Source organism: Alligator mississippiensis, chromosome 12 (assembly GCF_030867095.1).
Source record: "Alligator mississippiensis isolate rAllMis1 chromosome 12, rAllMis1, whole genome shotgun sequence".
Taxonomy (NCBI): domain Eukaryota; kingdom Metazoa; phylum Chordata; order Crocodylia; family Alligatoridae; genus Alligator; species Alligator mississippiensis.
Window position 1 is genome coordinate 20,914,980 of NC_081835.1, and position 17,096 is coordinate 20,932,075.

Below are 17,096 nucleotides of genomic sequence, written 5' to 3' on the forward strand. Positions count from 1 at the left end.
AAATGTTTCATGCTTTTTAGTACATATTTTTGAGAGGACTGAAGATTTTGAGGGGAAAGAAAACAGCTCTCACTACTAGTTAGCAGTTTAAATATTTTGTTTGACAGGTTAAGCAAAGTGATTTTGCCTGTTCCAGTTCAGACCCTAGTGGACATAAACAAGTATTACAAAGCTCTTAAACTTCCATTTAGTGCTAGCTGCTGTCCTCTTTCGAGAGGACTGTGGCCAGGTTAACACCACATCAGCATATTTTAATTCCAGTTCACGAGCAATGATAGCAGATAATCCAAACCTTAAACTACAATGCTCCTGCTAGTGATACTGTGACTATCAGCTTGGAGTATTAAAATATATTGTTCAAAAGTTGATAGCATAAATTGGCAGAATACCAGAGTAATACATTTTTTTTCCTTCGCTATTTTCCTTTTGGCATGACAGCTGCTCAAAATTAAGAGTTATTCTTCTGAGCATATGAATACCAGATATATATTTAAGTATTAGGAAAAAAATACATGCCGATACATCCATTTTAACACAGCACTGGGGCGAGATGCCAGTTCCACCAGAATAACAATAACTATTCATGGTTACCATGATGAGCATTTATTTACCTTACTTCAGGTTTTATAACTCAGTTCCTTGAGTTATATAAAATACTCCTCCCTGAAAGTCATGCATCCCCAGAAATGAGAAGTGATCATGGGAAGATCCACCAGCTTCCTCTACTACTTAATGCATTTCACAAACCCTGCTCTCAGTTTTTTTTGCCTTTAGTAGAGTTTAAGTTAACTAAAACCCCAAAACCCTAGCCGCAGCATAAACTTAGTTTGCAACCAAGTTCAAGGAAAAACACAAGTCGCTCACAATGTACAGTGACTTGCTGAAAATAACCTGTCATATATTATTTTCCTCTCCAGGAGAGCAAAAATGGCCTTACCTTGCCTGTCTTGTGGTCAAACCAGACAAGTGCATGGTTCCTGGACAGCACCTTGCAGTCAAAAGTAGCATTATTCTGAGCTGGCCGACAGCGGGCCACTGAGCGGCCAATTTTGACGGGCTCGTCCAGGTAGACATGGCGCTCCTGAAACGGGTGAGAGTTCGGGCGGCAAGCGAAGATGGCCAAGGCTGAAGGCATCGAGGACAGATTGCGGTTGTCACAACAACCAGGGAGGAAGAGAATCTCTTCTGATGCAGGCTACCCTCCACAATTTTTAACCCAAATCTCCAGAAACTTTACATGAACGCAAGACAAACATCACTTGCACCCAGCGAGGCCTAACAACGCACAGTTTCAGTGTGTAAACTAATCCTGGCAATAATCCAGTGAAAAAGCCCCATCATGTCCACGAAGAAGATCAGCAGTGCCTCAAGCGACGCCCAGAAGACGCAGCTTTCAATCCATCCTCTTCGGAGCAGACAGGAACAACCATGGGGCTCCTCCGAAGAGGAGTGCGCTCCTTTGAACGAAGCAAGGGAGATCTTTAAAGCCAAGCTGATGAGTCACACGCCAAGACTTCTGTTTGGGATGGATGCAGGCTACCTCCCCCTCGATTTTTCCCCCACCCCCTTCCGTAAACAAGGCTGACTGGACACCCACAATGTGGGAGCGAGGAAAGGCGTGAAGGAGGAGCCGGGGAAGGGCACGGCGCAGCGTCCAGGCACACGGCGAACGAAGCCTTCAAGGGGCAGGTGGCTTAGCTGGTCCCCGCGACCTGCCGCATCCCGCCGCCCTCATCCCTGGAGAGGAGCCAGTGGTCCAAGATTGGGGGGGGCGACGCGGCTGCTCCTGCCCGGGCCGGGGGCCGGCGGGGGGCGCGGAGCGAGGCCGCCTCCGCGGTTCCCGGGCGCGGGGCGGCGCTCAGGGGCCCCGCAGGTGGCTGCGCATCCGGGTGGCGCCCGCTCCTGCGGCCTGGAGACCGGGCCGGGTCTCGCTCAGGCGGCCGCCGACGCCGAAAACTTTCCTCCGACCTGCAAAGCCAAAGAAACGGCGTCAGAGTCGCCCGGCCCGGCCCGTGCGGGCGCCGCAGCGCTCCCCGCCCTTCTTACCTTCCCCGCTGCAGCCGCCATAGTGACTGCAAACCTACCCGGTGCGGCGGCGGCGGCAGCGGCCGGGAGGCGGGTGATGGCGGGGGAAGGGGGGGCAGCCGGGGGAGGGAGGAGCCGCTCGCACCGGGCCTGACCAAAGGGAAGGCCCCGCGCCCGCCTCCCACTTTCTGCGCAGGCGCGGGTTCGGCAGGGCGCAGGCGCGGGATTGTAGCGCCTGCGCGCTGAGTGCCGTGAAGCGGCGCTGGAGGTGGTGCCCGCACTTGCGGGCTGCGCTTCCGGGTGTTCCATGCGGCGGCGACGGGCCGCAGGTGCGGGGCGCGTGGAGGGGAGGAGGTGCCGACAGCCTCAGCTCGCTGCGAGCCGGTGGGGCCCGGGGCCGCTCTCCCACGTGGGGTCGGGGAGGGTGCTTCTCGTTGTAACTAAACCGGCGGACAGTGCAGCGGTGTTTGCTGCCCCCCCCCCCCGGGTTTTCCTGCCCCCCCCCCGGGTTTTCCTGCCCCGGCCTCGGCTCGGAGGTTCTTCTCTGCGCGGCTGCGAGGCGTGTCTCACTTTCGCAAGGCATTCGCCTATCTATTCGGCTGGGTCTTAACCCAATTAAAGTCCCAGATTGCAAGAGAGCGAGACGTGGGAAGGATAATTGCAGAGGCAGGGCTGAGCAGAGGACAGGAGAGGACAAAAAAAAAAAAGAGTTAGGTATCCACTGTGCAATGCCCGCCTCTTACTCAGCATTTTCCGTCGGTAGATTATAAAGCAGGTCCGTATGTATTTTTATTTTACAAAGAGGGGGAATTGAGGCCAAAGAGATTTGCTCAAAATCAAGTAAAATGCAGTGGTGGAACTGGTCTCTCGAGTACTAGTTCAATGTGGCCCTTGGCCATTCAGTCTCCTTGAGGCTCGCTGGCAGTTTGAGCGATACAGATAAAAAATGAAGTCTGGCCATCAGATAAGATCACCCTTTGACACAGTATGCAGAGGAGGGTAGTTAGGGATACAGCCCTGAGAGATGGAAGTGGAGGTCAGGCAGGAAAAATAAGAACAACGAATGAAGAGAGAGAGGCCGGCCGTGAACAATCAATGAGAGAGACTGGAATTGTGAAAAGTGCCAGAAGCCCAAGAGGAAGGAAGAGTGGTGGATAACTGTGTCAAGGGTAACAAAGGTCAAAGCAGAATGAAAACATAGGACATGGCAGAAAGAGAAGTCTTAGGGGAGGGAAGAGACTAAAAGCCAGGTGGCACTGAATCAATTACGGTGTTGGAAGCAGGGAAGTGATATCTAAGATGAGAAACGACTGCATAATTTTGAAGGCAAAAAGGGAAAAGTGATAGAGGGGTAACTGTACAAGAGGTATGAAACTATGGTAGTGATTTTCAAACTTCAAGACATTGCACTGTTTCCAAAACTCAAAAGCATATGGCATATCACCTACAAATTGGTATATTTAAAATAGAGGCTTATTTTGCTGACATATCTCAAATTTATCTGATTGTGACCCAGAACCCACAATCAGAAAATAAGTTTATTTAATGAGTGTCATTACGTAGGCTGTTTGTAGCAAGTCATGGGGAAAAGGAATCTTATAAAAGGATTAGGGACACGGTGAGCGAAATTCAAATGTTACAGCAAATGGATTGGATAAACAGATTGACTTACTAGAAATACATTCAGACATTTTGAAGGTGGGGAGAATAGAAAAGGAGATGGTAGAAAAATGTATGCTCATGGGGCAAAGGATAGGACAGAATTCCTGTGAGAACAAATCCTTTTAAATATTTGGAAGGATCTTGGATTGATTGATTGAAAGGAAAGAGGGTTTGATGATGAGACTCAAGGGGAAAAAACATCAGAGAAAAAAATTATACTCTGTGGGAGCGGGGAATAAAATGATTAGAGGACAGCAGAAATAGAGAAATAACATCTTCTGATCACTCACTGTATGTAGGTTTTACAATTACAGTTTTTTAAAACCAAACACACACGGTGTTGTCTTATAGTCTACATATTTTCCTTTTTACTTCAGTTCTTATTTAACAAACTGGAGAAAGTGGGGGTGCAAAACAGCTTCTGGGGTCTTTGATACCTTTCAAAGTGTCCCTCTGACCAGCAAAAGGAACAGGTGGCTAGGCATCTGTAATGGGCTCTGGTGCAGAATTTGCAACTGTAGACTAATTGCCAGGAGTAAAGATGACTTACAAGTACATGCTCAGTTCAGGCAAACTGTCATTTGCCACAGAGCCTAAGAGGTGAAATTTGACAACCATGTTAGATAAGGGCAGGAAGATCACATTCAGTGGCCATCATAGTTAAGGGCAGAAAGTCTATAAGTGTTATATATGACAGCCATCATTGTTTAGGGCAAAGACAATTGTCAGTAGCCATTTTGGATAAGGGAATGAAGGGCAAATCACCTTTACCCTTCTAGGGGAGATGACGCCTGCCAGACTTGTGGAATGCAGCATCTTTGAGTCATGTGCATACCTGCCTAACGTTAGGACTTTGGCCTGAATGTCTGGAATGTTTCTTAGGTCCTGCAGGGTGCTCAACATTTAAAGAACTTTTATTGCAGGGACACAGCCATAAATTCAAACTTAACTAGGATCATTTGGGGAAAAAATTGGAACAGCACTGTGGACTAGGTGATCAAAAAAATCAAAATAAATAACAGGATATATCAAGTATAGAAATTATCACTTGGCACTTTGTATATATGGCAGAGGAATGATACTTACCCTGTCCTTTTCAAGTTAGTACATGGAAATGTGCTGTCAGCTATATCCTGCCTAGATGCGAGTGGGCATCTTGAGTGGGAATTCCAGGAAAAAGTTTCACTATAGAAAAGTTCTGGAGTCTCTGGTATAAGGAACAGGATGGGAAATGATATTGGAAAATATTATGTTGCTGTTAGATGAGCCAGTAGTACACAGAATAATGTGTTCATTTTTTGTCATTCTATATCAAATAAAATAGAGCAGGACCATGACTATAGGGAACAGAGACATTCCAGAGAGACTATTTCCAGGAAATTAAACAGAGGCAATTGAGAGACTTCCAAATGACAAGAGACTGGAGAGATTGAAGAGACTGGGATTCATGTTGCCTCTAAGTCTAAAAGGCCCCAGTAAAACACACCTTCACTTGTGTCAGTAGGGCCTGCCTGCTGTACCTGGGAAACTGCATCCCTTCTAGCATTCTGCTTTCCAAACAATTAAAACAACCATGGGCAGATATATAATTTGAAAAGGGGGTGCTGATGGTGAGGTGCATCATCCCACATATTTTTCTCTAGTTAAAAATAAATTAGAAGCTTTACTAATATGTCGAATAACTTGTAATAACTGTATTATTCAGTTTAAGATTCAAGAAAAATATAAGTAACTTATATTCAAATGTAAGTTGGAGTGAGTTAAAAACTATCTCAGAGCTGTGAAACAGGAGCTTTATTACAGGAGCAGCAACTAACAGATGGTGGAATTGCAGAACAAACAATAACCTGATGAGTGGAATATCCAGACCTTTGTATCGGCACCAATGTAAAGAAAGTTGATTGCGTCAGAAATTGGCCTGATGTGGCCGATAATTTGGCCAATAAATTAATAGATTAATAGACCATAAGGCTGAAAGGGACCTCAGAAGTTCATTGGGTCCAGCCCTCTGCACCAAGCAGGGAAGACAATTGGGATCAGGTGACCTCAGCAATGTGCCTGTCCGGTCTTTTGAAGATCTCCAGTGTAGGCGATTGCACCACCTCTGGAGAGAGCTTATTCCACAGTCTGGACACCCTAGTTCTGAAGTAGTTTTTCTTAATGTTGAGCCTGAAATAGTCTTCCAGAAGTTTGTGACCATTACTTGTAGTTTTCCCCAAAGGTGCCCTGGTGAACAGTTGTTCACCGAGCCCTTGACATATGCCTCTGATGTAACTGTAAGCTGCTACCAAGTCCCTTCTCAGCCTTCTTTTTTCCAGGCTGAAGAGTTCCAGATCCCTCAGCCTTTCCTCATATGGCTTGCTGTGCAAGTCTCTCATCATACGGGTGGCCCTTCTCTGGACTCACTCAAGCTTTAGCGTGTCCTTGTTAAAGTGTGGTGCCCAGAACTGGACGCACTATTCCAGCTGTGGTCTCACCAGTGCCGAGTAGAGTGGGAAAATCACTTCTTTGGTTGTGCTGGAGGTATATAATGTCAACCTACATGCCACAACGCAGCAGCATGAAGAGCTGCATCCAGCTGGTAAGTCTGTTGTGGTGGAAGGAAGGGGTGTGGTGGGGGGGCAGAGCAACACCCTCCCAGGGGGAGGGAGGGAGGGAGTGGGCAACACCTGCCCCTGCTCCATTGGGGCAGGGCATGGGATGGAGCCATGGCTCGTCTGTGGGGCACGGAGGAGGGAGGGGCTTTCCCCACTGTGTGCACCCTGGGAGGGTATGGGGGGCTTGTGCCCCTGGATCTGCACAGGGTGCAGGCAAGTTGGGCTGCGGTCGTGGGCCGGGGCTGCTCCAGGCTCTTCCCAGGACATGTGGGCTTTGCTCAGAACTGTGCTCCTGGCGCATGAGGGCTGTGCTCAAGGCTACACTCGGGGCAGCAGGCAGGGTACTGGGAGAGAAACTATGGCAAAATTTGGGGTGGCTGCAGTCCCCACCCCCATAACCTCTCTCCCAGCACTGCCAGCACCCTCCCTAAGCACAGCCCCAGCCCAATCCCACCCCCCACACGCCACAAAGAGTCCAGCGCAGTCCCAGCCCGCAGCTGCAGCCCTCCCTTCCCCCCCGCCATGTGGATCCAGGGGCACACACCCCCACCCCCCGCCCCATAACCTCCTGGGTTATACACAGTGGCAGGAGCCACCCAACCTCCCCACGCCCCCTAGACGAACCGTGGCTCCGTCCCCAGCCCAGCTGGGCAGTGCCAGCCCCTGCCACAGCCTCACTCCCTCTCTCACCATAGGGGCCTCGATCTGCACCCCCACATCCCTTCCCTCCCTGTCCACCACAGCAGACTTACCAGCTGCACTCAGCTGTATTGGAAATCAGATCAGTATCAGCCAATATGCCTCCTTAAAAATTAGCTGTCTGTCTCAAATCTCTATCAGTGCACCCCTAATTAAAAAAAAAAGAGAGGTTGTTAACACCTGTGAAATGATGAGTTTAGATGGAATCAGGTAGATTATAATGACCCAGGAAGTGAAATTACTCTTTTAGCAGTGCCTGACTAGAAATGTTGCTGTTACTGCCACATAATTGGTTTTAAACTTTTTCTTTACCCCTGAAAACAGCTATATTTTGAAAGGAAAGCTAGTGGTAGAGTGTTTTCCCAAAGGAATCTCACTTCTGGAACTCACTACTCACCCTGATGTATCAGGTCTAGTTTTTTGTAATCATCCAGATATGCTCCAAATCTCATCTATTGGACATATTTGAGGAGAAGTTATATTGAAAAAAATGATGCTAGGCAAATAGTGTCTATTTTGTAGGGTGATTTGGAAGTTCATAGCAGAATTCAATTGTAATGAGATGTACATCCCAGTCCAATACCTCAAAAGTTACCTGTTGAGACATGTGGAGCCAAACTGTATTTAGCAGAACTGTAAAACCTGAAGGGATTATTTCTGGGGAGCAGGTACATTTTACTGTGCACTGTAAAGCAGCTAACCCTCACATTCAGCTGCAAAAATATTCTTGGTTCACAGCAATTTCCTGTTACCCACTAGAGTGTTGGAGGGAAGAAATGCTGTGCGTAATCCAGAGTACCTATTACCTAATAGGTTTGAAAATCTACTATGTTATATTGTAAGAAGCACCCTTTGTTTTTTTGCTGCTGCGATGCAGAGGTTGGAAAAGCATTTTTTCATTAGTTGGCAGAAAACGCTTTAATAAAATCAGTAAATCAAGGAAGATGGGATGCGACAGTGTGGTCACCCTCTGTCAAAATGATTATGTTGCAATGCTTGGTAAACAAGTCATTATTATGTGAATGCATCTTAATGTAACCTCTGGACCATAAATGATCAAAATGATGTAGTAGCAGAGCATATTGATTCAAAATTGTATGACAATCTAGCCTGAATTTCCACAGGTTTGATTTTTTTTTCTTTTTCCCTGGGAGCTGGAAAGTACAATAGTCTGCAAATATGCCCTCTAGCAGCCTGGAACTGTCTTTGCTGATGTATCACTGGAAATAAATGATGAAAGAACATGTCTACAGAATGCTAATAATTTTGGGATTGCAGTGACAGGTAAGCATTTGCTAATGAGCTATTTGCTGTTTTCCTGACTGATGCTGATACAGGGCCAGAAGTGCCAGAAAAGTAAAGATTTGGGAAGGCAAGAAGCCAGTTATAAATGCAGAACAGCTAAGTGCTGGTCTGTATAAGGAAGTTTTACCAGTGTGCTTGTCTACAACTTGACCCATAGGAGTTACCATCCTTGACTGTGAGGTATCGCTGATGATGACTATAAAGTTATTTCACCAGCCACTAGCTGATGGAACCAGTCTATAAAAACACAGGCTCATACAACTACAAGGGACTTCCTGCATCAGAAGACCAATCTCCTGCTATCATTTGCAGCCAATTCATGTAATCCCATTCATAAATTGAAGGAGCATCATCTTAAAACTATAAATGGTTGGGTAGAGATGGAGGGGAAAACATTTTCAAGCTCCTTTCAGAATCTCACTCTTCTGGGGACTACAAATCTTCAAATCACCAGCCTAAATGTATTCCTGTCTGGTTTATATCCATTTATAATGTGCTATCATTGTTTAGCTTAAATAATTCTTTTCCCTCCCTTGTGTTTGCCCTTCTAATGTATTTATAGAGAGAAATTACAGCCCCTATTAGCAATTGTTTTGCAAGGTTAAAACAATTATGAACCTGATAATTTCCTTTTGAATTCATCCATTTCTCATCTCCCAGACTCTGATTTTGGGTAGCCCATGTTGCATTTTTTTCTGTTATCTATTTACCATCCTGCATTTATTCTTTTAGAATGTGTTCTAAAGCCTTACATTTTATTGAGGGTGGATTAAGAAGCTTGTAATTGTCTAGATCAGAGGTTCCCAAACTCTTTCTTATTGCATACCTGCTTGCAGATTTACCAGCTGCCCACCTACCCTTACCAGCATACGTTTTATGTTTCAACCCCTTAAATGCCTATTATTATTATTATAAAAATTATATCTGCCATTACACAATTTCTCCCACATATGCCCCAGAGATGTCTTGTGTACCCCCAGGGGTACGTGTACCACAGCTTGGGAACTCCTGGTCTAGATAATTTTTTTCCCCTTCTTAGATATGGATATTACCTTCCACTGTTCTCTAGTTGTACAGTCTTACCCATGACTCAATATTTTTTTTTTAATCCTTGATAACAGACCTGTGATTTCATATGCCAGGGTTTTGTTTGTTTTTCAGATTTCTGGGATGGAAAATTACCCAGACCTGTAGCTTGAGTACACTAAGCTTTTTTTAAGTTTGCCTCCATCCCATCCCATATGTAATCACTTTCATTCTTATTTTCTTGTTCCCATTAGCTGTCCTGCCTTTGCCCTCCTGCTCAACAGAGTTGTCTTTATTGAAATATTAATTTAATGTTGGGGTTGTACCTAGGTCACTTTCATCTCTACACCATCCTCACTGCTTAGCAGCCCCAGTTCTTTTTTGTTCTCTTATTTTTGTTGTTGATGGCCCTTTTGCTATTTTTTAATCTTTTTTACAAAGTAAAAAGCATGCCTAAAGGGAATGCGTACTTAATCCCTACAATTCCTGGCCTCTGAGATGTACCTTTCCTTGTTGATCAATCCTTTTTTTCTCCTGAAGACACCTGAAGATATCTTGGAACTGCATCCACAAAACAGATGGCAATAATTTAATTTGTATCAGTTTCTAAATCAATATGCAATAATTAAATCCATGCCAAAAATTTTATAGATAAGGATAAGATACCCCTAGGTACTGGGGAGAAACTTTGTCCCATTCTGCTTTGGCCAACAGAGGTTATTTGAGCACATCGGGGAATGCCAAACTGTTCTAAGCCTAAGGAATAATGCCATACATATGCTCTCAGTGGGCACTGGGGAAATCCTACACACAGTAAGTACCTCACTATTTCTGTTGGCATAACTTTGTGTATAACTTGTACAATCCTAAGTAGGCATTTTGTTAAATGTGTGATAAGTGCCGGTTGAAAAAATATAACTTATTTTCTGTGCAAAATTAAATGCTTGAAATGTTCTTGTCAGCCATTTAGATAGTTGAGGAGTGTGAGGAAGTCTTGTAAAAATAGAGAGGTTTTGCTATTTAATCAATGTCATTTTTTAATTGTGATCAGTTCTAATTTTAGATATAGATAAAATGCTGTTTTAAATCAAAATCCCAATAAATATGTAATGTAACAATTTATTCTTAAAATATTTCTATCCTTAAGTAAAAAAAAATGACATATAATTATCATAAATTGGCAAATACTGGTATTTGATATATGCAGGACTGGCCTGACACTCCTGTTAGGAATGGGATAAGGAAAGGAGTGTGTCAGTATTTAGCATTGTATGGCAGATGGGAGCAGTCAGCATCTTCACTTCCCACTCAAGATAAAGCAAAAGGGCATATGGTATGCTAGCAGGAAACTGGAAAATAGCTCAGGTGTTGCTAAAAGGAGAGCTGCATGCAAATAGGCAGATAGCAACCCTAGGAAAAAAGTAGGTAGAGCAGGAGGTGTAAGAGAGAGGCACACAGGCTGGAATTCACCATTAGGACTATTCCTGAGTTCACTGGCTGCCTCTATACATGCTCCTTGGCTTTCTAATTAGAACACGGTGGAGCAGACTTGATTAATGGAGTCTGCTCTACATTTTGATTAGAGCTCTGTAGCGTCACTGCAGTATCATGTGTACTAAGTCCCACACATTTTAAAATGGCCACGGGGTATTTTAACTAAACCTCATTGACTGAGCTTTAGATAAAGGGTCCAGTGGCCATTTTTAAACACATGGGGGCTTAATGCATGTGACAGTGCAGCATTTTAATTAAAGTGGCTGACCAGGAGCTGCTCTAATTAAAACACCCCCCTCTCCCACCCTGGAGCACATGTATAGACATGTTTCTACTGCAACAACTAATGTAATGTTTTCCCTAATAGTCCCTATAGCCCTGGTCCTGCCATCTATACATATGAGCAGGGCAAATTGGGATATCTGCCCCAGGCCCTGCATTTTGGGGGGCCCTGCAGAGCTGGGCGGAGCAGCCGTGGCCACTCTGTGCTGCCACCAGCTTCACGTCCGGCTGCTCGGCACCCTCCTTTGCCCCCCCGCCACCATATCTGCTGCTAAATCTGCTGCCTCTGGCTGCTCAGCACCCCCCGCCAAATCTACCACCAGCTTCCTTGTGCCTGGGGGTGGGGCTCTGCACAGGCTGATTTGCCCCAGGCCCCACAACCTGCTTGGGTTGCCTCTGCATATGGGCAATCATATGGCTGGTGTCATTGTTCTAAAGCCTCAATGAAATAAAGTGGACAGACTTTTTCTTATGCAAAGTCCTATGATTTGCTAGAAATCACCCTCAGTTTGTAGCACAAAAATCATATTATAATAAGTTCTTAGCTTTGGAATTTGCCTACCCTGTCAGTCCATCAGACGCTTCCTCAGGTTTTCATTCACCTAGCACACAGGCCTCATCTCTGTCATCTTGTTTATCTTGCCTTGCCTTCCTCTCAGTCTTCCCAGACAACGTGCTACTGGTGGTGTAAGAACTTTCTCTTCTCTAGCTCTTGCCAACCGGAACAGCCTTTCTGTACCTTATCCGTTCTCCATTTCAACTCAAGATCTACTGTAAAAATATCTCCCTCTCTTTTGTCCTGTTCTCTTCATTTCTTTCTTCCTACTCTTTATTACTTAACAGCAGAAAGGATTTCAGGATATTGTTCTTATGAAAGAGGCTTTATTTTGCTTCGGTTTAATGCTACAGTTGAATTTGTATGGCTAGAAGCAGATGTCTTCAGTGGGCAATTGGTTCTGCCACTACATGTTACAGCACAGCTGATTACGCTCCAAGGACATATATAGATTAGGGCTGTGTGAAGCTTCGGGTTCTGATTCGATTCGGAAGAGATTTGGCCTGATTCGGCGGCTGAATCTCTCAAGTCCGAATTGAATCAGGGGACCTATTAAAAGGTCTGAGTCGATTTGAAGCTCTTCCAATTGATTTGGAGAGCTTTGGCAATTTGGGCAGTCCCCGCCCGCTGCAGCAGGGAGCTGGACCTGGACTCTGAGCTGGTAAGTAGGGGACAGGGGAGCGGGGGCTGGAGGAAGGGGAAGGAAAACAAGCCCACACTCACCAGGTGCTGCCAGGTAGGTGGGTGATCCCCATTGCCCCATGCTGTGTGGGGGGCTCTGCCATGAGCCACCTGACCCCTGGCTGTTCTCCCAGCCCCTCCCCTCCATGGCTGCCCCATCCACCCCAGCTCTGGCCCTTTAAGAAAAAACAAACAAAAAAACCCCCAACCACACTGACTCCTGCAGCGGCCTCGGGGTTTCTGGGGGTTCGTAGAAGAGCCCTCCATGCAGCATGGGGCAGTGGAGGACAGCAGGGATCGCCCCTCCCCACCAGGCAGGAGCTGGTGAGGTCGTTTTTTTGTTGTTTTTTGTTTGTTTGTTTGTTTGTTTTTAAAGGGCCGGGAGCTGAGGCGAGCAGGGCAGCCATGGGGGGCTGGGAGTGCAGGTGGGGGTCGGGGGGCTCATGGCAGAGCCCCCCCGCATGGAGTGGGGCAGCAGGGATCGCACCCCTCCGCCTGGCAGCAGCCGGGGCGTTTTTTCCCCAAAGAGCCGGGAGCTGGGGTGGGCAGGGCAGCCATTGAGAGCGGGCGGGGGATGTGGCCTGCGTGATTCAGAGCTTCACTTGATTCGGCAGCAGCTGAACCTCCAAATCAGATGCAGCCAGATTGATTTGGGACAGTGATTCGAATCACCGAATCGAATCACTGTCCCCTGAACCGACCGAATCCAAAGTGAATACTAGCCACTTTGCACAGACCTAATGTAGATGTCCCCGTTGCTGTGCCCTGACTTGAGGCATGTCGGCAGTGGAGGGAAAACTCCCCACTTGTAGATGAGCCCCCTGTGTTGGGGACCAGGAGAATCTCCTGCAGTGGATTTCCCTGCATTTCTCTGCAAGTCTGGGTTGGGGGGACACACAGACAGGGTTCCCACCCTCCACATTTGCAGGCATGTGTAGGGAAATCTCTCTGCAAAGGATTTCCCCTGACCGCGTCTGCAAATGCAAAGGGAGGGGGAACCCGCGCTCTCCACTCCACGCTTGCAGGCGCACCCAGAGAAATCCCCTGAGAAGGAGTCCCCTGTGTGCAGCATGGACTGAGTGTCTGCAAGCAGAGAACCCCCCATGCACCCCCAAAGCCCTGAGGTGCAGGCACTCCCCAGACGTGAGGGGTCCGATCCTGCCCAGGAATTCTTGAGGTTTGCAGGACTGGGCCCCTGAATCCCAAAGATCCCTTGCCTCAGGGAGGCTGAAGAGCCATGAATAAAAGTGTGAGCAAACACGTAAGCAAATGTACATGGGCTGCAATAAAAAGGCCTAGTTTGTTGTTGTGTTCTGTTGTGGCCACAAATGTAAGCGTTAATGGCATGACAGAAGGTATGAACATCTACTTGCTTTCGCTCTGTGCCTACATAAAAATTCTTATGGTGGCACAAAGGTGACATCTGCTTCCCCACTATGGGTCGACCTTCCACTTGCGTGAAGTCAGCTGCAAAATAGGAACCTGAGTTGTAGAAAACAGAAAAGCACGCTCTGCTGTAAAAGATACCTAAACTGAATGCTAACAGTAGAGTGCCTATTATAGGTGAAACATGAATTAGGCTTATGTTTACAAGCCTAACTAGGGGATCTGATTAGTATCTTTCAAAAAATAAATGTCACGTTGTTAGGAAAAAAATAGCTTTTTTATATATGCGTATCTATTTATTTCCTTTTTCATCTTAATAATGATATACTGTTGATTCTGTGTTTTAAAATCCTCAATGGGAAATGCGTCTTGTATAGTTTCAGTGGAAAATGGTCTCTTTAATAATAAAAAGAAAATGTAGTTACCTTGGAATTAAGGGTTGGGGAAACCTGATACATCAGAAGAATAAAGTAAGACCGTAAGAAAGCGTGTGTTTCAGAAAACCAAAGTTAATTGTTGATGCTTCCTGAAGATTGCATGGACATGATAAAGCCAAATGAATGCTTTCAGAAGCAAAAAGACCAGCCAGCACAGGGTGTCAAGAACTCTGTAGTGCTTGAAATATATGCAGAAATTATTTTTAATTTCTTCTCCTGACCTAGTCCCATAAAGCTGGTCAAGGGCACTACTGTTCAACAATAGTAAGTTATTGAAATCTCTAGGTCAAGATGTTTTTGATTGATAACATTCCCCAAATAGTTAAGAAAATGTCCAGAAATTGAGACTACCTCCCTTTTTGAACCCCATATTCTCAAACATCTTGTCTACTTCTCTAAAATTTGATAGGAAAAGCCTCCTGGCATAACACATTGTATATGACATTTCAGATGAAATTGGTTTTCCTGGATGTCAACCTTATCTATATGTAGCAGTAAAATACTTCATGTATTTATATACATGTAATTGTATACATTTTTATGGCATAAGTTAGTGAGGGGACAATAAAATATTAAAAGGAAAGACTGTCACAAATACAGTGAAAGGTCTTGTCTCCACATTAAATCTTCCTCTGGTCTGAGCCTCCTGCAGCATCCTGGACTTAGCAGCTGGTTCAAGAGTTTGAATGAGCTGGGCCAGAGGTTGATGTTATAGTAAACACACTTGAAGCAATTGGGGTCTACTGAATAGCAGAGCTATTAAACACCTTTGCTAATACTGATGCAGCAGTGCGGAGTCATCAGTACTAAACAGGCCCTGCAGGAGGAGCCATGGCCACTCTGCTCCTCTCCACAGGGTTCCCCAAAACATGGGGCCCAGGTCGGTCGCCCCAGTTTGCCTCTGCTCCTCCCCCAGGATGGCCCTGGCAGTTGTGCTGTTTTTTTCTGAAATTCTCCAATATAGACAATGCTTTGTACTTTAGTTTCTAACTGTAACTTGCCCAGTTGTTAACGGCTTATGAAGAAATTAAAATTGCTACAGCTGAAAGTACTAAAATGTTAATTTGAGTATGTCATATTTTATGAACTGTAACTTCTTCCTCTTTAAGAAATTAATGTAATTATCAATGTCCAGTTTAATTTCTCATGATGTGGTTTTTCAACAGACAGAGGACACAGAAAGATGAGAGAATGGAACTCAGTAAAGGAAATGGAGTCTGATTCAGTAGCTTTGAAATTTTCATTCTCCTGGTCCACATAGAAGATGCAGAAGTGGTGTTTTGGGATTCATGTGTTCAGAGCCTAGGTGTAAAAAGACACATTCCAGAGGTAATTTGTGTAACTTGTCACTGAATCTGCTACAATTGAAGGAAAAGACTCAAAGGAGGAACTGAAGTGTAGAGTCATGTGGTAGAAGACCTATTTCCCCAATGATGTTGCTCTTTAACTGTTATATTTCAGGTTCATGAACTGTTTTTAATATGATATATATGGGACTTGCCTGTGTTTGAAAACTCTTATATATTAAAGAGTAAGGCTTGTCTTGTTAAGGCACTAGCCTGGTACTTATGAGCTGTATTCTCAGCTTTTCTTCATATTTCTTGTGTTATCTAGGGGAAGTCATTTGATTGCTCTCTGCCTTGGTTCCCTTTTGTAAAATGGGGATACATGTGGGGACAGGACTAGGAGCAATGGTTTCAAGCTGCAGCAGGGGACATTTCAGTTAGAGATTCAGAAGCACGTTGAGAGTGGTCAGGCATTGGAATGGGCTATGCAAGGAAGTTGTGGAATCTCCATCCTTGGTAACTTTCAAGAGCAGGATAGACAGACACTTGGCTGGGATGGTCTAGTCAGGAAGGATCCTGCCTTGAGCAGAGGGCTGGACTAGAAAGCCTTGTGAGCCCTCCAGCCCTACTTTCCTGTGATCCTGTGCTTCTGTTCCTCAGGAGCAAATGTTCAAATGAAAGCTGCATGGAAACCAGCTAGAGAGCTGTTACACATTTTCAAGCACTAACTTTGTATTTGGCTGGCTCTTTTCACACCTGGATAGACATTTTTATGGTGTGATAAAATATGGCTGGTCTAAACGCATTGCATGATTGACCAGTGACTTTGCATCATGTATGTGACATGTGGTAGGGGCCTCAGAGGAGCATTGCAAAATGCCTTGTTTGTACCTGAATCTGCTCCCTGCCCTCCAGAATGTTTACTTTGCTCCATAATTTGGTGTTGTCCACAAATTTGGACAGAGTGCTTTTCACACACTCATCCAAGTCACATGAAGATATTGAACAGCACTGGTCCAAGGACGAACCCTGGGGAACTCCACTGCCCACTTTTTTCCAGGTCGAAAACAACCTGTCTACCACCACCCTCGGTGTGCACCCCATAAACCAAGTCTCCACCCACCTGACCGTGCAGTAATCTACATCACAACTGCTTAATTTATTAATAAGAATGGGATGCGACTATATCAAAGGCCTTTTTTAAAATCCAAGTAGATGACATTTACCTCAACTCCTGCATCTAAGCATTTTGTGACCTGGTCATGAAAGGAAACAAAGTTAGTCAGGCAAGCTCTACCTGCTATGGAGCCATGCTGGTTGCCCTTCAGCGTTATTTTTCCTGCTGGACTCCCACAAATGTGATCCTTAATAACTTTTTCAAAGGTTTTCCCAAGGATAGAGGTAAAGCTAACCGGCCTGTAGTTACCCGGGTCATCCTTTCTCCCCTTCTGGACAATAGGGGCCACATTGGCCCTTTTCCAGTCTTCTGGGACTAAGCACCATGAGTGCTCAAACAGCTGTGCCAGTGGCTCTGCTATGACACTAGCCAATTCCTTCAGAACTCTTGGACGAAGATCATGTGGGCCTGCTGACTTAACATATCCAGCCCCTCCAAATGCCCCTTTACTAGGTCAGCACTAACAGTTGGTGGGCTGGAATC

General features: G+C 45.5%; 1 protein-coding gene and 1 long non-coding RNA gene across 26 annotated transcripts in view; one reads left to right on the plus strand and one right to left on the minus strand.

Annotated features, from left to right (window-relative positions):
• SLMAP (sarcolemma associated protein) overlaps window positions 1-2,164 on the minus strand; it is a 165,823-nt gene extending 163,659 nt beyond the window's left edge. For 10 of the 21 annotated variants that reach the window (XM_014596558.3, XM_019495435.2, XM_019495432.2 and 7 more), the window contains exons 1-2: window positions 2,047-2,145; window positions 938-1,968 (exon numbers count right to left, since the gene is read on the minus strand). In XM_014596558.3, the coding sequence (XP_014452044.1) occupies window positions 938-1,135 (198 nt within the window). In that variant the 5' untranslated portion in view covers window positions 1,136-1,968; window positions 2,047-2,145. Of the gene's footprint in view, window positions 1-937 lie in introns of all 21 variants that reach the window. The other 11 variants (XM_019495436.2, XM_014596561.3, XM_059715857.1 and 8 more) reach the window with 5 other exon arrangements.
• Window positions 2,165-2,226: 62 nt separating this feature from the next.
• Window positions 2,227-15,728, plus strand: LOC106738772 (uncharacterized). 5 transcript variants are annotated; one of them, XR_002092774.2, is made up of 4 exons: window positions 2,227-2,354; window positions 8,108-8,267; window positions 10,029-10,127; window positions 15,317-15,728. It is a non-coding gene; the product is annotated as an uncharacterized LOC106738772 (long non-coding RNA). The 5 variants fall into 5 exon arrangements; XR_001371925.3 differs by having other exon boundaries at window positions 2,228-2,409; XR_002092775.2 differs by having other exon boundaries at window positions 2,230-2,354; window positions 8,138-8,267.
• Window positions 15,729-17,096: the final 1,368 nt, after the last annotated feature.